At 38.4% G+C, this 25,127-nt stretch overlaps 1 protein-coding gene across 1 annotated transcript in view; it reads right to left on the reverse strand.

Moving 5' to 3' along the window:
• Nucleotides 1-25,127, reverse strand: part of pias2 (protein inhibitor of activated STAT, 2) — a 36,435-nt gene extending 11,308 nt beyond the window's left edge. Inside the window, 12 exon segments of the mRNA XM_030725602.1 lie at nt 209-392; nt 7,689-7,822; nt 15,141-15,301; nt 16,399-16,472; nt 17,426-17,531; nt 19,509-19,643; nt 19,740-19,830; nt 20,604-20,654; nt 20,746-20,803; nt 20,806-20,832; nt 22,330-22,497; nt 24,991-25,127. Of these exon segments, the coding sequence (XP_030581462.1) occupies nt 209-392; nt 7,689-7,822; nt 15,141-15,301; nt 16,399-16,472; nt 17,426-17,531; nt 19,509-19,643; nt 19,740-19,830; nt 20,604-20,654; nt 20,746-20,803; nt 20,806-20,832; nt 22,330-22,441 (1,133 nt within the window). The 5' untranslated portion in view covers nt 22,442-22,497; nt 24,991-25,127.

A 25,127-nucleotide genomic window follows, 5' to 3' on the forward strand; every position in this document is an offset into this window, starting at 1 on the left:
TTTAAATTTAATTCTGGTGTCTCGTGTTGTCAAATGTAATTACTAAATGGCAAAAGTAACAGGAAATACTAAGCTGACAACATGCTGAAAACTAATGGAGAAACATGGAGGCTGAAGAATCCTAAACAAAAGAAATTAATTTAGGAACAACAGCATTACACACAGTTTTGTTTTCAATTGTAAAAATATTTTGGGCAGGCTTGCTCACCCCTTTGCATGCATCTCCTCATTCTTGGAAATGTAAACACAGCGTTTCTTCAGTGGAGGGGCTGTGTCCTCTTCATCATCATCAGAAGAGCTTTCCAGAGTCAAATCAATCACATCGGCCCTCTTGATATAGTTGGGCTCAGTAGAATGGGGGACTACTGAAGGCTGGCGCAAAGGAGCCGAGGCTAAAAGAGAACGGTTAGATATATGATCTGCCATGTTATCATATCCCAAGAAAGAAAAACAAAGGCAATAATCAGATTTACTGCAGCTTTCAACAAGTTGAATTTAATCCCATTTTCAGGCTTCCTACAGGTGAGGGCATGCTTAGGTTTTTAATGGTGATTTATGGTTAAAACAAAACAAAACTACAGTAAGATATACAGTGTTAGTCCACTCTTGTTAATGTGAGCTCTTTTGTCCATTTGTGGACTTAGCAATGTTTCACACCTTCTAAAAAAACTACTGCATTTTCCTGTTTCTGTAACACATGAGCACATGTTTTGAGTGGCTGTGCATTTCGCAAATGTCAGATAGCAAGCAGTGTCCCTGTCCACCACGTTGCGGCATGTTGATATATATTTGGCAGCTAAAAAAAGTATTAAATGTATTAAAGTATTTTTAATTTCAACATGTTTTTTGGACATTTGGAATTACAGAATTAATTACAGAATTGGTTAAATGAACTGTTCCATACTTTAATAATAATTTACACTTTAGGAGGAAATGTATCTCTGTTTCAACCTCACCTGTCAAATAGTGATTACATGTTCTGTTTGCTTTCTCTTAACATCATTCTTTTTGTTTCACACTGTCATGTGTGGCAGGAAGGGGTGGACCCAAATGCAGGATGCAAGACAGAGCTAAACTGTCTTCTCTGTAGGCTACTTTTGTTAATGTTTGTCTTTTTACTTATTAATTTACTTCTGTTACTGTCCACACAATATGACTGCCAGGTCTGACAGGCAGGAAGAAAAGAGTAAAAAGAAGAAAAAAAAAGGTAGAGGGGAGAAAACAGTCAATCCCAGCTTCTTTGGGCGAAGTCAGGGTACACCATCACATGGCCAACACACGCTCACACATTCGAACCTATGGTGAGTGCCCGATCAGCATAAAATGCATGTATTTGGACTATGGGAGGAAACCTGAGTACCTGGAAGAAACCCACACAACCACATGGAGAACATGCAAACTCAACAGAGAACGGCCCAGATCGGAAATTGAACCCAGATCGTCTTGCTGTGAGTGAAGATGACCTTCACCTAGGAATTAAATCTAAGGCAGTAAACTGCGAGGTTGACGATGTCTGAATTTTTTCCCCTGGCGTAGTGTGTTCACTCATTTCCAGCCTTAGGTATGTTGTTTAGGCAGTTATGCTAGCACACAATACGGGTACTTTCAATGCGCACATGCAGCAGCCTATACTAAAGCATGTATAGTAGCATCTTTATGCACTGTTAGAAGTAGCCTGTTTATTTAGTGTAATCTATGAAAAATGCCAAAGATAACAGTTTGACAGGCAATAGTATTTTTGCACCAGCAAAAATGATGTGCAGTGTGTCCTTAAAAAATTTGAGGAAACTGTACAACTGGAGGCCAAAACAGTGCCAGGCATAAAAAACTATCTACAGCAGCTGAACAGTATCTGAAAGTCATGTCCCTAAGAAACAAGTAAAAATCCAACAAAGACCTGACCCAGTACTGGAAACATGCTCTTCAGTTCATCCATCTACTATTTGCCAAAGCCTCAGCAACAATAGTCTCAGTGGAAAGGTGGCTGTCAAGAAGCAATTCACAAAGAAGGCAAACGGGGAGAACAAGATGAGGTACGGTAAATTGACTGGTTCTTATATGGTGCTTTTCTACTCTACTGTGCACTCCAGTTCTTGTGTCATGCTAAATGACACAAGAACTGGATTGAAAATCGGTGGCAACAGGTATTATTATTTATGTATTCTATCGATTATTCCATCTATTAATTGAGTAATTAGATAAGAAATACTTTTGTCTTATTAACAGTTCATCTGCATATTTTAATTTCCATAGCTTAACTGCAGCTTTTTCGCTGTGTGAAACAAACGGTTGTGGTTGGATCAGCTACAAAGTTCTCTTTTCTTCACATTAACGTTTGCTGATCAGGCAGTTGATGAAGCTCTACCAGCTGTTTCCCAGTAAAGGTTTTAATGGTGGTTGCTGCTGCTTTGAATACTAGAAAAATGGGGGGCTCCCATCATTACTGAATGATCGCTAGTGCTAATACTGGCACCCACTAGCAAACTGTGGTGATAGCGGTCCGTTCCGGTAGCCAACAACTGAAGTTCTGAGCACAGTGAGGTATAGAGAGCAGTGGAGGCATGGAAAAGCATGTAAGCGATGATCCAACCGGTGTTAAAGGGACATTTTTTCCAAATAATGGAAATCCGTCATGGCGACAGAGAATTTTGATGCTGCTAATGTGGGTGAAATGCTCCACTTGCACGGTGACACCTGAGCACTGCAGAGTTTAAACAAAGCATCAAAGCAACAAATTTGGATTTCTTATAATCGAATCAATCGAGTTACTTGAATTGTTGCAGCCCTTCTGAGAATTCTACTAGCAACTATACAGAAACAGTGGCAGCCTACCTTATCAACTGTGTTTGATCAATAACAAAATATAGTGCCAAGGTACCAGAAGCACAGGACTTACAGTTTACACCCCCACTTTCCCTGTCACAGTCAGGTTTAACAACTTTTCTAGCACTTTCAGTAACATTGGACAAATAGCACATTAAAAGCTTTGATCTTCCCAGTCTAGAAGACACAATGCAAGTTCATTATTATACTGAGTATAATAATTTATTCCTTTACTCTCCAAGAGTTGTCACCAGCACTAGAAGGCTTCTCTTGCTTTGCTTCCGTTTGTATTGTTTCTTTTAATTGAAACCAAGTATAATTTCCACGTGGGAGTCGACTGTTTGGTTCTGAGAAGTGTCACTTTTCAGGTGCTTTAGCCAATGTTTGTTGATTCACTAGAATAGCTGTCCATCCACCTCTCAAAAGCCATTTCCTCTCCCTCATCTGTTGGACTCAAGAGTAGACTAGATGCTACACTGACCCACAACACCATCTTGTGGTAAAAACTATTATTACATTAAAGTGTGCTCTTGATTCAGTGCAATCTAAAAAAAAAAAAAACAACAAAAAAAACAACATAAAGCTACCCCCAAACCAATCTTCCCTTCTCACCAAAAGGGTCATCATTATTTTGTCAATGTGGAAATAATTTTATGCTCACAGCTTCACAGTTTGCCTCAAAATTCAGTTTTGAGTCAATAATAGGTTTCAAATTAGTTATTTTGCTAACACTAAATTTACTGTTCTTGAGCCAGATGTGCTTGAATTGGCATGGCTTAAGTATCAGGAAATTCTGTAATACAACCATTAGTAGTGACTGTAAAAAAAAATGCAATGATTTACAAATCTCATAATCCCATATTTTATTAACTTAATTGTATTTTGTATATTCATTGTGGGGTTTTTTGGGGGGCTTTTTAAACATGCTTTAAGAAGTTTGTAGTCCAGTAAAAATCAGATAAGGGCAGCATGACAGATATTTACTTTGATTACACAAACATTATGTAGAAGTAGATAATGCATAATAGGTACTGATTTGCAAATAAGTGGACATGAATAGCATGAGCTTGTTACATATAATAACACAGTATATTTCTAATTAGGCAGCTTGTGCTTTCTTTTGACAATACTTTCTTTAAACATATACAGTAAGCAGGTGAGGAAAAACTGCTGCAATTTAAGAACGCTTTCAAAAATTGAAGTGTTATTGTGTGTGTTTATTTTTGGGTTGCTGTCCTGCTGCAGAATAAATTTTGGGCCAATCATATGCCTTCCAGATGGTATTAAGCGTCTGCCTGTATTTCTCAGCACTGAAGACACCATTAATCCTAACCAAATCTCCAACTCCATATTCAGAAACGTAGCTCCAAAATTGCAAGGAACCTCCACCATGCTTCACTGTTGCCTGCAGACACTCATTATTTTCCCGCTCCCCAGCCCTTCCACAAACAAACTGCCTTGTGCTACAGCCAAATATTTCAAATTTTGACTCATCAGTCCAGAGCACCTGCTGCCATTTTTCTTCACCCTGTTCCTATGTTTTTGTGCATAGTTCCGTCGCTTGGCCTTGTTTTCATTTTGGAGATATGGTTGCAGTTCTTCCATGAATACCACTTCTGGCCAGGCTTCTCCAGACAGTAGATGGGTGTACCTGAGTCCTATTGGTTTCTGCCAGTTCCAAGCTGAAGGCACTGCTGGATACACCCTCACCTTGGTAGCAGTTCGGCTGTTCCTCACTCAGTTTTAAGCCTCCTACACAGCTGTTTAGGTTTCAGTTAATTACTGTGTTTCAAGTACATGTGAAATTGATGACAATTAGCTCCTGTTTGGTATAACTGGTTGACAATCCATCAAAATCCCTGATTTTGTGCAAGAACTGACATTGGTTTGAAGGCAAAGGGGACTAACACCTAATATAGATTTTAGATTTTTATTTTGTTCATTCAATTTGCATTTTGTCAAATGAAAAAAATTTATATTTTTGAAAGCATTCGAAGTTTGCAGCATTTTTCCAGCCTAAAACACTGTATTGTACTGTACACAGCACTGTAATGTATTTTGGGGTCAACTTGAAAGACAGGCAGATGTGAAATGTAAAAGTGAGATCAAAGGTCAAATGCAACATATCTGGATGCAAACTATAATGTGCTTAATGTGTGTAATGTGATTTCGAATCCCTACATACCAATATCATTTTCTAAATGTTACCAATACAAACAAAGGCAGTACAATTTTAGTATAGATTAGTATGTAGTATAGATGTAGTACAGATTAACATTTTATGAAAGTTTGACGTTGTTTTGACCTTGAAGAAAAAGTCTGAGGTCCAAAGTAACATTTTATTTAAATCGACCATATATTATTCCCAATATGCTTATAAGTCATCAAACAATGGCAGTAAAAAACAGTTTTAAAGCTCTATGTAGCATTATCACTTTGACCTCGAGATCAATCTACTGACCTTGAAGGAGAGGTCAGAGATCAAATGTGACATATTTTAAATGTTTGTATGGTACTTTCTATATGTTGACAATAAACACAGCCCTTGTAAGAATCATGGTTTCTAAGTTTTTGTCAATTTTTGACCAATAAGTTATTAAGTTGGCCTTAAATACCTTGGTACATTTAAGCCAAATTTTAATGAATTGTTAACATGACCCCATGCTACATCCCTACAAAGATTCATAAAAATTTATTCAAAACTTTTTGAGTTGCTGTGTTTACAGACAGAACGCTACCAAAAACATAACCTCCTTGACGAAAGAAAAAATTGGGACAGGGTCATGTTTACGACTGTGAAGCAGCATATTTTTCTTTTCATGGGGAAGACAACCATTTGCACTCACATTCACACCTATGGACAATTTAGAATCACCAATTAAACCAACCCACTAAGTGCATGTCTTTTAACTGTGGCAGGAGAAAGCCCACGCAAACATGGGGAGAACATGCGAACTCCACACAGAAAGGTCCTGGCTAAGGTGGATTCAAACCAGGACCTTCTTTCTGTGAGGGAACAGTCCTAACCATTGCGCCACCCTGCTGCCCCAGTGCGGCATCCGTGTTTTCCAAAAACAATCAATTTCACATCAGCTTTGGGCCAGAAATAATGGCGGCCTTTCTGGACCATGTTCATATATGGCTTCTTCTTTATATGATGGAGCTTTAACGTTTGTGGGTGACAAGGTGAACTACGTTCATAGACAATGGTAAATGGACTAGTTCTTATATAGCGCTTTTCTACTCTGACTGAGCACTCAAAGAGCTTATACAACACTTTACATTCACCCATTCACACAAGCACTTCCGCAAGCTAAGCACTTACTGTCTATCATTCACATGAATTCATATTCCGACGCTTGCATCGGAAAGCAACTTGGGGTTCAGTATCTTGCCCGAGGATACTTTGGCATGCAGCCCAGTGCAGCCAGGAATTGAACCACCAACCTTCCAATTAGTAGGTGACCTGCTCTACCTCCTGAGCCACAATGATTTCTGCAATTGTTCCTGAGCCCATGACAGAATCATGCCTGTTTCACTCTTATCTCTTGTTAACAGAGATTTCTCCAGATTTGCTGATTCTCTTGATATGTGGTGTAGATGAGATGCTGAGATGTTCAAAGTCTTCACAATTTTATGTTGAAGAACATTATTCTGAAATTGGTTCTGTCCAACTCTTCATATTGATAAGATCTCCCTCCTGACCTGACTTCCTCCCCTTATAGCATTTGTGTTGTACCTCATCAAGCTCTAGTTGCAATAGCAGTTGCTTCTTGTGGATGTTGGAAGACTGAGCTACTAGTTGTTTCAGTGTTAGTTTAGATGTTAGGTGTCAAAGAATCCATAGGTCCCACATCCTTTTCATGTAGCAGCATTCCAACAGTTCCCTATTCTCATCTCGTGTCCACTCCAACTTATCATCAGTATGTCCTGATTCCTCAAAACCTGACATGGCCCTTGTTAATCTAGGTGACGTCCAAGCCAGTATGGCTTCAATCATATAGCTCTTGTTCATCTCTATAGTCTGAAGTAGGCTTAGGTAGAATAGGGGGCCTAGCCTGGGGACCTTTACTAGATGCATGCCATGGCCACTACACTATCCTGCTGCATACACGCATACACACACACACACACACACACACACACACACACACACACACACACACACACACACACACACACACAAGTGTGTTTTGCTATCTTTGCGGGGAATTTCCATTGACTTCCATTCATTTCTACAGCCTAAACCTTACCTTTACCCTTTTCCTAACCCTAACCATCACATACCTAACCCTAACCCTAACCTAAACTCAATTCATACCTTAGCCCTAACTCTGACCCCTGACGCAAAAACAGGGTTTCCCCTTGTGGGGACAAGGTTCCAGTCCCCACAAGGAGCAATTGGTCCCCACAATGTAGTATATGTCAGGAAAATTGTCCCCACAAGGTATTATAAACATACGCGCACACACACACACACACACACACACACACACACACACACACACACACACACACACACACACACACACACACACACATATAAATAAACACAAACAGGGTTATGGTTGGAGGTTTACATACACTCATCATTGGCATGGGTATTTGGGTAATAACTTCTTTGAAGTGTTAGTTTTCCAGAGTGGAATGATTAAACAGCATACATTGTTATTGACTTAAAAAGAACAGAAGAAAAAACAAGACTTGATTTTGGATTTAAAACATTTCTGACCACAACACTCTCTCATTTTTTGTGGCACCATTACTGACCACCTTATAGTTTTTGGAGCTGTGTGGCACATAGGAATAACATATAAGGCTTTAATACAAATACACCTGCCCAGGCATCAAGATGATGTACTTACTTTCAATTTTTGGAACTGACTGAGAAGGGATCTTCAGAGCTTCTTTTTTTGGTCTCATGGGGCACCAGGTTCCATCCTCCTGAAACTTGATTTCATCCACATCTGAGCAGTCATTCAGGATCTCCAAGAATAAACTTTTATCACAAAAAAGAAAAAAAGAAAGACTCAAACACTTCAAACACCAATGTGCAGTAACTGTACACCAACTACAGAAAAAAGGCTGGCAATATCCTTTTACTCGAATATTGGGGTTGTCCAAGAATGTTTTGTTGTTGTTTTTTTTTTTATTCAGTGTTGATTAAATATGCATCTGGCACAGCAAAAATAAATAAAGAAAGAAATACTGACAGCTCGCAGTGCTACCCTTCAGCCTCCTGGCAGTAGAATCTTCAGGTGGCACAAATAACCTGAAAATACAAGTTCTAGAACCCAATTACCAGGTCTCAATAGATCTTAATGGGGTGCATATGAGCCTCAGTGACTTTATTCACTATATGAAGTGCAAATGGCTATGTAAGAACCAGGAATAAAGAACTGCTAAAATCATAATAAACATACAATTATGCTGAATGGTCATAAGATGAAGAGAAATTACTAATATATTAGCTATGTGATATTTTACCTCAAACATCTTCATCATAAAAGAATACTGAAGAAATGTTTCATTGCAAAATGATAAATCATTGGTTGTTTGCATCAGCAATTTCAGTTAAATGTATCATAACAGATGAAACCAGAAAAAGCATTTCCTGAAGAAAATGCACTGTGAATGCTGCATGCTGAAAGAATGCAGCTGAAATGCCAAGAAATGCCTCAAACAGCTGAAACTTTATTTGCTGAATGATTGGAGCTGAAATGCCAGGAAATGCTTCAGAGCTGAATTTTGATTGGCTGAAAGAGTTAAAGCAGCTAAAAAAAATGCTGAAAATGAATTTTAAATGCAAAACAGCTGAAATTGTAAAGAAAGTAGCTAAATTAAACTCGATTTGCTTAAAGGGCAGAAAAACAGCCTGAAGAAATTTTAACAGCAGCTGAAGAAAAACCATAAAAGACACTGAAATGGGTAAAATGGGCCACCATGAGTGAGATGGCTATGGCAGCTGATGACCTTGGGCCATTTTTCCTGTTCAAGTTTGTGTAGCTTAAGTACAATTCCTATGTGCAACCAGTAGGTGAGCACAGGGTTTGCAAAAAAGTTAAAAGATCTCTTTCTTCTTTGACTCAGGTTTGTTTAATTACCACTCAATATAAAGGGTTGTATAAACATTAAAAAACAATGTCTAAAGAAATTTAAATTGCAGCTGAAGAAAAACCAGAAAAGATATTGAAAGGGCACCACCATGACTCAAGTGGCTATGGCAGTAGATGACCATGGTCTATTTTTCATGTTTAAGGTGTTCCCACTTTGTCTAAATTAAATGCAGCTTTTCTGTGCAAGCAGTAGGTGATCACATGAATTGCCAGAAGCTACAAGGTCTTTAATTGTAGTTCATGAATTTGACAAGTATTCAATGCCAAGAATCAGCCTGAAGAAATGTAAACTGGAGTTGAAGAAAAACCGTAAAACATATTGAGAAGTTAAATCCAAGTTTAGTACTGTAGTTTAATGTCTTGCAGCTGAAGGCTTTCAGCTGAATTGCTGTCATTCCTGAAATATTTGGGAATGTTGTTGAAAATGTTAAAATACAATGAATGATTCTCCTAAACATGAAGGAGAATGAAAGTGCAGAAAATTGTGGACAGAATGAATCTGCTGTTGTGGCAGCCAATGGGAGGAGCCACAGAAGCAGGGACTTATGGGAGTGTTTATGCTGATGTTTGCGAGTTTTAGTTATTGGTGTTTATCAGTTATTCAGTGAAGTTGGTTTTACTGTGATTGTTGGTTTGTGATGTCAATGTGTGGTTATTGAGGGTGGCTGATAATGGGCCACCATGACTGAAGTGGCTATGACAGCTGATGACCTCTGGCCATTTTTCCTGAGCATGCTCTTATGACATTGTGTCATTAATGCTACTGCTTCTCTGGTTAACCACTAGAGTAAGCGTTGTCACAGCAAAAAGCAACAAGCCTTTTTTTCTTGTTCAGCAGGAGTTTGCTCAAGTGTCAATATAAAAAGTTTTAAAGTGTCAAAAATGGCTGGAAGAAATAAACACACACTGAAACTTTGTCCTAAACATGAAGGAGAAAGAAGGTGCAGAAAACTGTGGAAAGAATATCATTGAATATGAAAAGTAAAGTTCAAAACTCAATGGAAAATCTTTTAAGTTTAGGATAAAGTGGGACTTGAACCTGCTCTGTCTGCTTCTTGTGCATTCATGGTTCCTGTTTCTACCACTGAGCCAACAGGAGCCTCACACAAGCAGTGAGGTTTTCATGCATACATATTGGAGAGCTCTCCCAAGCTGAATGCTTGTAAATGCACCAATTGAAAACACCTGCCAGGTGCACTGGCTACCTGCTGAGGTGCATGCACTCTTGGCTTTATTTTAAAGCTTAAATGGTGTCTCTAGCTGAAGGTATGCTGAAGTTATCACATTTCAAAGCACAGCTGAACAGCTGGACTGCTGGACAGCTGAACAGCTTAAAGGCTTGGCTTTATTTTAAAGCCTAAATGGTGTCTTTAGCTGAAATGCCAGGAAATGCTCCAAAGAGCTTAAATCTGGCTGAAAGAGTTTAAGCTGGTGAATGAATGCTCAATGGAAAATTTTTAAAGTTTGGAGTAAAGTGGGACTTGAACCTGCTCTGTCTGCTTCTTGTGCATTGATGGTCCCCTTTTCTACCACTGAGCCAACAGGAGCCTCACACAAGCAGTGAGGTTTGCAAGCATACATATTTGAGAGCTCTGCCAAGCTGAATGCTTGTAAATGCGCTAACTGAAAACACCTGCCAGGTGCACTGCTTAGCTGCTGAGATGCATGCACTGTCAAATTTGCCTCAGCGTACCTCAGCGTAGCTCCTATCAAAATCATTTTTGAACTGTGAGCGTCACAAGGACCTGATTTGAAAAGGATGAAGATTATAAAAAGTTCAATATCTTAAAAAGTTTTAAGGTTACAAAAAAGAAAAGTAATAGCATAAATCTCCAGAACAGGCTGAACGTTTTGATACCAAAATGGTGTCTGTAGCCCAAACGCTGCTTGAGTTTTTAGTGACCGAAGGTTTTTGGAGTACAAGAACAATACTGTGAATGCTTGCAGCATTCACAGTAATAATAAAGAATACAACAACAATACTGTGAATGCTCGCAGCATTCACAGTAATGAAGTTTATAGGATTTACAGGAAGTGTGCAATAATTATTTAAACAAAATAAGGCAGGTGCACAAGTTTGGTCACCCTTATCGTTTTATTGATTTGAATACCTTTAGCACTAATTATTAGAACAAAAAATTTGTTTTGTAAGCTCATTGACCCTTTGATCTACATATACGGGTGACTCCAATTATGAGAAAGGGTTAAGGTGGCCAATCGCAAGTGTTTCTCCTCTTTGCATCTTCTCTGAAGAATGGCAACATGGGAGCCTCAAAACAACTCTCAAATGACCTGAAAACAAAGATTGTTCAACTTCATGGTTTAGGGGAAGGATCCAAAAAGCTGTCTCAGAGATTCCAGCTGTCAGTTTCCACTGTGAGGAGCATAGTGAGGAAAGAGAAGACCACAGGCACAGTTCTAGTTAAGGCCTGAAGTGGCAGGCCAAGAAAAATCTCAGACAGGCAGAGGCAAAGGATGGTGAGAACAATCATAGTCAACCCACAGAGCAGCTCCAAAGACCTACAACATCATCTTGCTGCAGATGGTGTCACTGTGCATTGTTCAACTATTCAGCACACTTTGCACAAGGACAGGCTGTATGGGAGAATAATACAGAAGAAGCCTTTTCTGTGCACACGCCACAAACAGAGTCGCTTGAGGTACGCTAAAGCACATTTGGACAAGACAGCTTCATTTTGGAATAAGGTGCTGTGGACTGATGAAACTAAAATTGAGTTATTTGGACATAACAAGGGGCGGTATGCATGGAGGAAAAAGAACACAGCATTCCAAGACAAACACTGGCTGTGCGGCCAGTGCAGGCACTGGGAATCTTGCTAAAGTTGAGGGTCGCATGGATTCCACTCAATATCAGCAGATTCTTGAGAACAATATTCAAGAATCAGTGACAAAGTTGAAGTTTCAAAGGGGCTGGATACTTCAACAAGACAACATCCCTAAACACTGCTCAAAATCTACTAAGGCGTTCATGCAGAGGAACAAGTACAACGTTCTGGAACGGTCATCTCAGTCCCCAGACCTGAATATTATTGGAAATCTGTGGTGTGATTTAAAGTGGGCTGTCCATGCTTGGAAACCATCAAACCTGACTGAACAGGAGGTGTTTTGTAAAGCAGAATGGCTCTCATTGGAAGCTATAGGAAGCATTTAGAGTCTGTTATTTCTGCAAACGGAGGATCTACTAAATATTGATGTAAAATTTCTGTTGGGGTGCCCAACCTTATGCACCTGCCTAATTTTGTTTAAATAATTATTGTACACTTTCTGTAAATCCTATAAACTTCATCTCACTTCTCTAATATCACTGTGTTTGTCTGCTATATGATATATTTAACTGAAATTGCTGGCGCGAACAACCAATGATTTATAAACGAAAATCATGAAAGTTATCAGGGGTGCCCAGGCTTTTGCATACCACTATATATGATCAGTTTATGTCCAATAACTGACACCACAGGGCTTTGTGGACTTTTAATGACCAAGTGGTGGTGTTACTGTTTCTTTAATATATTTTGCCAGATTTTAACTACACTATTGACTGGTAACTAACATGTTTATTAGTATATGCAGGAACATAAAAATATGTCCTTCCAACCCCATACGGAAATTAGTACTGTTATTTTATTAGGCCTAAAAAGAAAAAGCTTTCTAAAAAGTAAGCTTGGTTTACGGTTTACGGTGGCCCTGCTGGATACATATCAGACATATCCACCAGGGTATGTCTTATTGGCAAAACTAAGTAACCTTCACAATCACCGAAAAACTCAGATTCAGGGCTTTCAACTTGTTTTGGAGTAGCAGGGGGGCATGCTGAAGTAGCAGGCGCCTTATGACCGAGACCGAAGCCATGACAGCAGCAGACAATATGAATAGTCACATGGCAGTCGTGAAACAATCAAATGGCTCAGCTTGAAAGAACGTAAATATTGCCACGTGCGTCTGGAAATGGAGACAGCGGTCAGCGCAAAAAAATATTTTTAGAAAAATTAAAAAGTAGACGGCACAGAGCGGTGGAGTAGGTCGAAAATGCACCTGCCGCCGGCATAATTTGAAAGCCCTGAGATTTTACATGGTGCAGCAGCCACAAATGCTTATGAATGTAAAATAATAATAATACTAATAATTCCCTGCCTGTTGGGTCACCTCTGAAACACCTATGTAACCAGAAGCAAACATTATTTATTATAATATATGACCAAACAGAGATTATACTTCATTGCCTGTTATTTGTCAAAGGTCTATTTAACCACATCAACTCTCCTCACTTGTAACTGGTAACAAATAATCAAAAAATTTAAAACTTTAAATCTGTGCACCATTTGAGTCAGTCCTTTGAACCTCATCGTTATTTTGACTAAAAGCTGTAGCAATACTGACAGAACATTCCAGGCCATATTTACATAAAAGACAAAAAAAAAGTTAGGAAGCATGGAACATCTTTAACACTTCTGTTATCAAAATGTGCCCTGGCCTGAAAGCACATGAGATCACAGCAATCTGACAGCAGAAGTGTTACGGTCGTTGGTAAAAAGCTTTGAATGTCATTGTGTCAAAAGACTGAAACAGTGGTGCTGATATAGATAGATATTATACTGCACCACTGAGAAACCTGCAAAATAAAAAATCCATGAATTATATCAAGGTTGCCAAATTCCAAAGTACTGGAGATTGTCAGTAGATGGCGTTAAACTATCAGTATGAGAAGCCTATATGATATCTTTCCTGAGTTAATACCTATGGTAAAGTTTTAAAAACTCCTGTGTGACCTCCTTCTCGAGCTATTGCATTCACAAAATTTTAAATAAACCTGACCTTGGACTTTGAGGTCAGGATCACCAAGCTCAGCTGAGATTTTTAGTAGATAAGCTGACTGTATCAATTCCAAAATTAGAGTACTGTGCAAAAGTCTCAAGCTACCCCTCATTTCTTTATATTTTGCTTGGAAAATGGGTGCAGTGAATTACTGACACGTGTAAATATACAGAGTTTATACAATTTTAACATACTTGAAAGTTAATATTTGGTATGACTACCTTTCCTGTTCAGCACAGCCTGAATTCTCTTTGGCAGCTTTCTTGTAATTTCTTTAAGCAGTGTTCAAGAACAGATCTCCAATCATCTTGGGGAACTGTTAGAATAGATAAACATGTAACTGTTTTTCTATGTATCACAATGTGTTCATCATAAACATGCACATGACCATCAGATTGTAAGCACAAAACATACTCTCATACACCCGGACCCTCCAGGTGAGGAAAGCAGGTAACGCCTGTTTCCTGACGTCACACACACATACACACACCCCCACGCACCCACGTGATGCTAAAATAAAAGCGCCAGCAGAAAGAAGGAAGTCAGACTCTCTTTCAGAGGCACGTGAGTGTTAGCTGACTGAGACTCTCCCTGCAGGTAAAAAGACCAACTACGGGTTTCTGTGTCTTTCTTTATTTAACGGTGGTCCGAACCTAACAGGAACATTCCAAAGCTCTTCTTTTAATGCTGGCTGTCTTTTATTCTGTTCTCCAAATGTCGTCAGCTGTCCAGATGATCCCACACTGTAATCCAGGGCTCTAGGAAAGCCAATCTATGACTGATAGTGTTCCATTGTGTGTTTTTCTATCCAGGTATACTTTTACTGCATTGGTAGTGTATTTGGGATCATTGTCACGCTGTCAGCTCTTTGCTGGACTTTTTGGGAGGCTTAGGGAGGCAGAGCCTTCAGCTTTCAGGCCCCTCTTCTGTGGAACCAGCTCCCAGTTTGGATTTGGGAGACAGACACCCTCTCTATTTTTAAGGCTATGCTTAAAACTTTCCTTTATGATAAAGCTTATAGTTAGGGCTGGATCAGGTGACCCTGAACCACCCCTTAGTTATGCTGCTATAGGCCTAGGCTGCTGGGGGGTTCCTATGATGCACTTTCTTTTCATTCACCTTATTTACTTTGTTTATACTTCACTCTGTACTTATTAATTATTATCTCTGGCTCTTTTCTGTCTTTTGTCCTGTCTCTCCACCTGATCAAAGTCTCCACCAGATGGTGATGAGTCATTTGCTCAGCACTCTGTTTCACCTGATTGCCCAAGATGCATAAGGCACATAAGAGACACATGAATGATGATTATTTCATGTTATGTCATGTTTTTGTGATGATGGACAATGACCTGAACTGGTTTAACTAACCCATCAATGATGAGGCTCTCGTATGCAGCCTTCTTGTCACACACAGGACAGATCCAGGTAGGTTTCTTCTCATTCATCTGCAGATAGAGGGCAGCATCAAAACACTGCAGATGAGAGCACGTCACTGCCCTGCATGGCACTGTCAGTCGCATCTTACCCAGCTGGAGGACAAAACAATAAAGGAAGTTTTAGATCATAAATATGAGTGTGTACAATATGATATGGATGAATGTGTCAATGTCAACTTGCAGTCTGCATTCATTATAGAACTTTAACTTTGTAAGCAGCTAAAATAACAAAAGAAGCCTCAGTGTCCAAAAATGTATGGACCTAAGAGTAATTCATCAGCAGGTTCATGTTTCTGTTATGCCTCTGACACTACTTCACAGCTTAAGTTGAAGCGGCTGAATTACCTGCATACATATTTGCATACTGACATAATTTTTGTCATTTTAGCTGCATACCAAAAATATACTGAAGTGGTAGTTATAATGAATGAAGAGGGACTTAGAGTATGGACGCTTAACTTTAATTTAAGGGAATTCACATCTATAAGTAGAAAGAATTTAACAATTGCAACTGTTTACTGAGTAGGATTTTTTTAAACATAAAGAAGTAACCATGTCATTTACCTGATCTCAAGCCAATCAAGTTACTGCAGACAAAACTAAAAGCAGAGAGGCCAACAAACAACTGAAGACAGCTGCACTGAAGGCCTAAGTAGGAGCAAGGAAACCCACTGTTTGGTGATGTCCATGGGTTCCAGACTTAACTATTTATAAATATGTTAATTTGTTTGTTTACATAGGAGTCCCAGAAAATGAGAACTATGTAAAAATTAGCTTTAATTCCCTGGTTAATGTAATATTTTTCTTTCATCCTCTAAATTAAAGTCAAGACCCTGCACACCAATTACATCTTGATTGTTTTATTAGATATCTATTGTTGTGGCTTTTTTTTTCAGCCTGTCCAAATATTTTCACACCTAATTGTACATAACATTCTATAAAAGAGAAAAATAACTACTGCTTTGCGTGTCCAATGTAAAAAGTTCAGTGTTAGTGCAGTTCGATATTCAAGCAGGTATGTGTAGGAATTTGTAAAGTGTTGGTAACACTAAATGTAGTCTCAAAAGAGACTCTACCATATTCTGACTCTTGGACAAAACAGTGCTCAAATTTTAAGGGAGCTTTGAATGTCTCAAAATAATGCATAAGTTGCTTTAATGACAAAGTTTTTACACAGATGCTTCATTTACCGGGCACATAAGTGACACACGGAGGCTTGTTGTAGCAATCTCACTGTCTGGATCTGCTGTCAGCTTCTCTTTAACTGTAACCCAGAGGCGAGGGGCAAAGTGCAAAATAGAGAAACAGATTAATTCAGAGGTACAAACTACACCATAAACATACACATCATTTTTCTATGAAACCAACAGACAGATCACATGAGCAGGGGTTAACTCAATGCTTTAATACATTACTTGAAATTAGTCTATCACAGCTTGAAAACTAACTACTGGTTTAGGGCCTTAGATTAAGCTGTGCAGTGCAGGATTAGTCACGAAGATAAAAAAATAGCTATCATCCCACCCTGACTGATCTCACTGTCATGTGATTTGCCTGGCTATGTGTGAGAAACATAACTGTGAGAAAGATTAATAAAATGGATGTTTATATGGATTGCAGTAAGAATGTTAAACTGAAAATCAGTGGCGTAGTAGCTCATCCAGCTCACAGTTTATCACAATTCACAGGTTATTGCCAATAAAATGACTAATGTGACTTTAAGCAAAATTTGGGTGAAAACTAGGTGATCACTAGGTGGCTGTGGCTCAGGAGGTAGAGCAGGTCATCTACTAACTGGAAGGTTGGTGGTTCGATTCCTGACTGCTGGATACTTGGGCAAGATACTGAACCCCAAATTGCTCTCCAATGTAACCATCGGAACGTGAATGACAGATAGTAAGCACTTAGCTGCAGATGAAAGTGCTTGTGTGAATGGGTAAATGCAAATGTGTCGTATAAAGTGCTTTGAGTGCTAGAGTAGAAAAGCGCTGCATAAGAACTAGTCCATTTACCATCACCGAGCTAATAATGTGACTAGTCTTGTAACTTAAATTTATTTTCTGAGTAACCTGGTTACTTTTGTGGATATAAACAAACTGATGGCTTCTCTTAACATTAGGAAAAACTGTTGTATTTGTGACGACCCCTGATCAAGTGTGACTTCCTCAGTGAAATACTGCTGCTGTGTAACTCTTACAGTAAAAAACTAATTGTTACTTAGTGCTCTAGAGTGGTCTGGGTTTCTGATCCCCTTCATCCTCAGTCTTTGCAGAAGCAGAGGTGATGTCAGCTGCCTCACCAGGTATACAGACATAGAGTAGGTCTGAAAAATGGAAAACAATTATGATCAAGCAATTTTAACACAGACGGTAACACACCTCAGTCACAAACAGTGTGCACACACAAATCTGTGCATCAACCGTGCATACAAACATTTCACCCACTAACCTGATTCATCAATACAGTTCCTCAGACCATGTGTATGAGCAAATGATGAAGGCCCAGCTGTATTACAAAATGTAAATATACATCTTGTGCCAGCGTAAAACTGCCATGTAGAACAACCCACTGTGGTGACCCCTCATGACAAGAGAGCAGCTGAACATAGCTTATCTTTAAACTGAATACTACTATCATCCATCCATCCATTCTCTTCCACTTATCCTGTTCAGGGTCGCGGGGGGGCTGGAGCCTATCCCAGCTGACATAGGGCAGGCTACGCCCTGTACAAGTTGCCAGCCTGCTGCAGGGCCAACACAGAGAGACAGACAATCATTCACACTCACATTCACACCTATGGGCAATTTAGAGTGACCAATTAACCTAACCCCAGTAACTGCATGTGTTTGGACTGTGGGAGGAAACCCTACTACCCAGAAAAAACCCACACAGACACAGGGAGAACATTCAAACTCCATACAGAGAGGTCCAGGCCAAGGTGGAATCAAACCTAGGACCTTCTTGCTGTGAGGCAGCAGTGCTAACCACCACGCCACCGTGCTGCCCATCCATAAAAATAACAATAATATTTAGTTATATTGATGGCATTATCATTTCTTTTTCATTATTATTATTTACACTTTTGTAAATCAACATAAGCCAAACTCATGCTCAGAATTAAAACTGAATGAATAACAATGACGGCGCTAAATGCTAACTGAAAAAGATTTTGACTTTAGCTTCTTCATTGATCGTTCTCTAATCCCTTTAATGTTCTACCAAGAATAACAAAACAAAGTTCCAGACATTTCAAACACAACAGTGTAGATCATAGATGTATAGTTTTATGAAATCCTTGCTGGATACCATCACCTAAACTCTCATCTCTCAACTATAGTAAGTTTCTTTAGGCTGTGTTTAAAGCTGTGTTTTTCTTCTGGTAGTTTATTCTGTTTTCACATTGACTTTGATGTCAAACCTTTTTTTCTTTTTACTTGAGTCATAGTTTGTTTGAAAAAAAGAAAAAAAGTCTCAGGGGAAACAAAATTCATCACCTGAGTTACAGCAGCCTGAGCCTTGCTTGTTTTTGCTTCTTTTTTTTTTATAAACAATCGTACCTCCAGAGGAAACACTTGGAAAAGGTGTCTTTTCCTGCTTCCTCCTTGGACACTATTCTTCTTTCTTTAGTTGGAAATTCTCCTGCTTTTTTTGCTTTAGAGATGCACCCTTCTGTACTAGAACAACGTCCCTGCTTTCTCCATAATCCATGTAATTGTGTTTCTTTAAATAAAGAAATGGGAGTGTGGCAATATGCGGATTGCAGGTAGTACAGTGGTATGCAAAAGTTTGGGCACCCCTGACAATTTTCATGATTTTCCTTTATAAATCATTGGTTGTTTGGATCAGCAATTTCAGTTAAATATATCATATAGCAGATGAACACAGTGATATTAGAGAAGTGAGATGAAGTTTATAGGATTTACAGAAAGTGTGCAATAATTATTGGAACACAAAACTCTTTTTGTAAGCTCATTGACCCTTGACCTACATACACAGGTAAATCCAATTATGAGAAAGGGTTAAGGTGGCCAATTGCAAGTGATTCTCCTCTTTGCATCTTCTCTGAAGAGTGGCAACATGGGAGCCTCAAAACAACTCTCAAAATTGGCTGATGCGCATGTTTCTGATGGTAATTCTCTCTTTGAACTTATTATTTGCACAGGTTAAGATCATTGCTACATATATGCTGGTGAATGAGGCCTACTTTATTATTTCCAGACATGATATAGACCTTAAGCAGATAAAAAGGAAGAGACTAAAAGCATGTTTAAGACACTTCCAGTTAGGCTTTTTTCCTTACCTTTCCAATTTCAGGTGCCCATGTCACTGAGATTTGATTGGGTACAGCAGATGAGAGTCTGACGAGGGAGGTAATGTTTAGCGGTCTTCCTGGTCTCTTCTGTTCCACACCGTTTTTTGGTGGCGGTGCATAGCCCTACAGGAATAACATCCTAAATTTAGCATATTTATAGTAACGCTTAAGTTGAATTGGCTTTTTATTTGACTATCCTGGAGTGAAACAAGCACTTACTGGCAGAGGAAACAGTTTTCCATTGACCTTTATGCAAAGACTGTTGGGGTAATTGTCCTCTTGAGGGCAGCTCGTCTCTGATAAGCAAAACCTAATAACACAAAGAAACAGAGCACTGTGTAAAAGTTTTGATTACTCTGACTATTGCAGCCATTCATAAAGGTGTGTCTGAAGCAATCAAATATTAATAGTTCATTAATATTTTAAAATCACAAGTTACAAGTGGTTTACATTTAGGTTTGAACCTTTTTTCAAGCTGTGTTCTCTTCAAACATTGCCTATGAAAATGGCACAAATGTTCAATTAAAAGAAAAAAATTATATAACAAAAATTCAATTTGATCAAATCTGTTCAGATCACAACATTTCAAGAGTTCAGAAGAATTTGCTGAAGTTTCAAGAATCTTCTCAAATATTGCACAATTTTCAATCAAATACTCCAAGAAAATTATAGAACATTGTAGCACTTTCTAGAAAATACAATCTAAAACCCAAAAAAACAAAGTTTGACAGGAATAATGGACATTTTCTATTGTTTTACAATAAAAAGGTAGAAAATAACACTCTGCCTGAGTCTGTTCAGATCAGCTGGTTGTTGTATTTGTGGCTCCAAACACATTTTGCCAACAGGGAAATTGTAGATAAACTATGAAAAGTCAACACTCATAACATGGTTGAAGGGTGTCTCTTCTTTACTTTTTAAATTTTCATTCATCAGCCATTATAAACAGTGATACCAGTATATCAGCAAACATTTGATATTAGCGGTCAGGCTCTGCAGTTAAGGTATGCTTCTTAGTGTAATCGTCAGGTTCTTATCTAAATTTCATCATTTACAGGTCAAAAAAATTCTGAATATTCTCACCTCAGTTGAATTTGAACCATATAGTCTCTTCTGCCACCTGGTAGATAGTCCCTGAAAAAATAAAAATAAGTTCAAGTACATTTACTGGCCATACTTTACTCAGTAACTGCAGATTAACCAACCTATGAAGAAAGAGACCTACCGGGATATGCATACTTCTCTAACTTGTTGCGGTGTCAATGCAAATATAAAATATTTTCCTGGTGGTACCTCTGTGTAGTACTTGCTCCTGTCAGCAGAAATCTTAGTTAGAAAATACTGCTTTACAGTGCCATAAAACACACACACACACACACACACACACACACACACACACACACACACACACACACACACACAGGGTGTCACCATATACATAAAACTTTTTTTTAAATTTATACACACACACACACACACACACACACACACACACACACACACACACACACACACACACACACACACACACACACACAGTATAAACCTTAACATAACCTTCTTTGTCATTCATTTTGAACAAAGTAAATGTAAAAAGCATATTTTACTTTTTGTTCCTTTTATTTTTTCATTTCTTTTATTTTTACTGAAAAAAATTACTAGTGTTCATATGAATAAGACATTTGCCGGACATCTCTCTCTCTAACCTAGCTAGCCAGTGCAGAGCACCTCTTAAACTTTCTAAGAGCCACTTCCAGGGCTGTGTTGTTCTGTGACTTCATGCAAAAGTCTGAGCAAAATAAAAGCATTTTGGGGTTTTTTTTGTATTTCAACAATGTTGGTGATTGTAACGTGCTTGGCAAAGGGATCCACGTCACATGCGAACATGTGTTTAGATTCAATACTGTATTGATACAGGGACATTAAATATCGATATCTTTTATCAATCACAAATTATATAAAAATTACGAATACAAATTTAAATTTTCAGTACTAGGACAATAACATTTTTCAGTCCACCAGAACATTTTGTGTAATCCTGGGCATGTAAAATCAAAATCTCCACCTGCTGCAGGGACAGAAGGGCTGTAAGTCTGCATCCCCACTTCTTGCCCAGATAATACACACATGACATTGTTGTCACTGTTTTACATTCCTCCGTACTCTGATGCAGAGACTGCGAGTGACATCATCCATTCCACTGGTATGTACACTGTTAATCCTGCACCTTAATCAACAGCTGGCCTGTGCTTGACTTTTACAATTTTTCATTTCTAAACTTTTATACTGTTTATTTACTAGTATATATTATACTACCATGTTTGTGGATACTGTTGGAATTTGTGAATTTCTGTTCGGGATGAATGAAGTATCCATCTATCTATCTATCTATCTATCTATCTATCTATCGAGTGCTGTTTGTCTTGGGAAGTCAGCACAGGTGACAGTTATGGACCCATTATACTCGTCACATTGGTCATGCTCTAGACAAAACCTCCACATCAGCACTGGTATAAGATAAGTCAAAATTGGAAGCAAAGAAATTGCAGATTTTGTTTTCAAAAGTTTTTCCCCCATAAAGTCTCATATTTTCAAACTGCTGCAACATCTCCCTCTATATAAGGTCTAGATTATACTCTGTTGTAAACATGGACACCTGGAGACCCAGTGTCCGAGTAGAGTAATCATTCCTGTTACACTTCTTTGAAGTCTGCCTAAAGTCCACCACCTGAGGCATAGTGAGGTTCATCCTGAACTTCATCAAAAATGTCAGTTTCAGTATTTAAAACAAAAGAGAAAGAAAACAGACCTAGACTTGAAGGTTTGATCAGAACATCCAACACATCATAGAAGGGAAGGGGCTTCATCTGCACATCAGGGTGAACGGGGGGCATGAGAGGGGCTGGCTGCTGGAGATTCATGGTTTTGATGTGGGGACACACGGCTGCTTCACCAGTCTGTGTTACAGGACTGACCCCTGTATAAAAATAAATCACATCAGCCCAGTTACCCATCAATCTGCAGAGATAGTTGAAATTCCTTGCTCAGACACGTCTATGATCCTGAGAAACACTGATAATACAGCTCTTTAATACTGGAGTAGTGATACGCTCATATGTCTGTGTAGGTTCTCAGTCATCCAAGTCAAGTTGGTCTCTGGAGCTTGAAAAAAGGGAAAGAAATGAAGAAGCCTTTTGGATGAGAGGTGAAACCTCTAAGAATCTTAAATAAGTCCAGACGCCTTTTTTCAAGCTCCAGATATGCTGTTATGTTCATCATAGAGCAACACATTTAACAGCATTTGACTGAAAATTAGGAAAAGCCTACTACATCCTTTAAATTTAAACTTTAAATAAACATGAAAAACTACTTTTAACTTACAGAATCTGTTTTCTCATTTGCAAAAAACATTTTTGAACTGTACTACCTGTCTGAAAACAAAAATGAACTCCACTGATTTGCAAAGCAATGAAGGAAATTTATTGTCATTTATTCTACATTTTCTTCCACAGCGTGTCTTTTGTCCTGTCTCCCTCCCTTCACTCCCAACCAGTCATGGCAGATGGCTGCCTCTCCCTGAAGCTGGTTCTGCCAGAGGTTCTGTCCTATTAAAAAACAGTTTCCTTCCCACAGTAGCCAAGTGCTTGCTCATATGGGGTCGTTTGATTGTTGGGGTTTTCTCTGTATTACTGTAGGGTCTTTACAGTATATAAATAAAATTGAACTGAACTTAATTATTTATATTTTTAAGATACTTTTTAGAAGATAAACTATAACTGGTAGCTGATCTTGTTGACTGAGGCAAGTAGTGAATTCTTTGTCCCCAGCAATGCACAGCATACTGATTTTCATATTTGGACTACTTTAATAATTTGGACCACAATATAATCTGTTTGTGAGGGCAGAACTTCCAAACAGATTATATTGTAAAACTTGCGCTTAATAGATAGAGACCACAATGAATACAATTCTTAAAATAATTTGCTACAATAATGTTAAAATGTGTCCAACATTCTGATGCACTCACTTCTGATTTTCAGTGGTCTTATTAAATGTAAAACTCATCCTCACCTTTACAACTTTGCAATTTAGATCTGAGTGTGCGGATATATTTTTATTTTAGAATGTGAAAATAATGTTGTCTCACATATGTTAAAGTTTTTCTGTTCATAGATAATCTTGTGATAATGCTGCATAAGAAAATGAAAAGGGGCAATTTTATGAGTACATCATAGTTTTATAATTGCAAGTGTTTTTGAGACATACAAAACATGTAAAATATCATTTGCTTAACGCAGGTTTTTTTTTTCATTTGTTTGGAGTATATGCAATAACACAGTCCACAATAAATATAATTCATAGGATCCCAACAGACTACAGTTTTCTCTGGTTTAAATATTTTTCCTAAATATTCAACAACAGTTGGTTTTTACTATTAAATTTGACTGACTAAACTATTAACATGTTGTCACGTGCAGTGGGAAAGTAGAGTCTGCAGACACATCACGAATACAACACAACATGTTTTTGCTAATGTAAGACTGAAAGCTTCAGTTTACATTATCAAGCTGTTAACGAGTTACAGCGACACGTTACATTTTTCCCATGATCCAAAGTCCCAACCACTTGCATTGAGCTGAGAGTTAACGTTCTCTGTATCTGCTATAATGTAGTGAGTGACATCCACGCAGCAATTTTCTTTCTGCATGTTCTTAACCATGTTCTGGGGATTTTCTGTCTACTCTGAGCTAAATAACCACGCAAATTTGAACATCTAAATGCAGTGTCATGTACATGGCGACTTCAGCAAAGACTTGACAGTGTTACAATGAGCTTAGCTAGAATGCTGATAAATGTATCACAATCTGCCCTTATTTGAAATAAGGAAACGCTGGGTGAGTCGTGAATTGGCTGATGACTGAGACCATTCAGCACACTGAATGCCAACCAATTTTTGTAATCTTTACTAAAACTGACGGAGGAAATGCAAATAAAAACTGGTTACCTTTTTATGAATTTGTTCTATTTCCCAACCTCGCGTTAACTTTTGGCTAACTGGGTGCATCTTCTTGATATTAGCAGTTTAGCATAAATTTCCTACAGAAAGCATTTATATTTATTGTACTATATACTGTATTTAATCATTATATGTGGCTAGCTACCACATATAAACATGTACGGTCATGACAACGGTGTAATAACTTTAGATGCTTTAAGTTATAAAAATAACTGTATGTTTTAAGCTATAGCTGTTGGGAGCTAACAACATTGACTTGCTAGTCACTGTTAGCATTAGGGCAAAATATTGAAACGTATTCGATCCAAATTCATAACGCTAATCACGGCCTAGTAGCGTCTTCTTCCCCCATCGCTCACGAGGTCATACATCAAGTAGTGTATTCGCTGCAAGTCATCGTTACATGCTTTAATGTTTTCAGAAGTGACAGTCAGTGTTTTTATTTTCTCCTACCCGAAACACCCCATTCTCCGCCATCTTGTTGTTCCGGTCATGCTGCCCAGCGTGACTACTTCCAGGTAAAACCACAACTGAGCAGTGGAAACATTATTACGTTATTCACACTGACGTTAAAAAGAATTATACCAATG

Source organism: Archocentrus centrarchus, unplaced genomic scaffold (genome assembly GCF_007364275.1).
Source record: "Archocentrus centrarchus isolate MPI-CPG fArcCen1 unplaced genomic scaffold, fArcCen1 scaffold_63_ctg1, whole genome shotgun sequence".
Taxonomy (NCBI): Eukaryota; Metazoa; Chordata; class Actinopteri; order Cichliformes; family Cichlidae; genus Archocentrus; species Archocentrus centrarchus.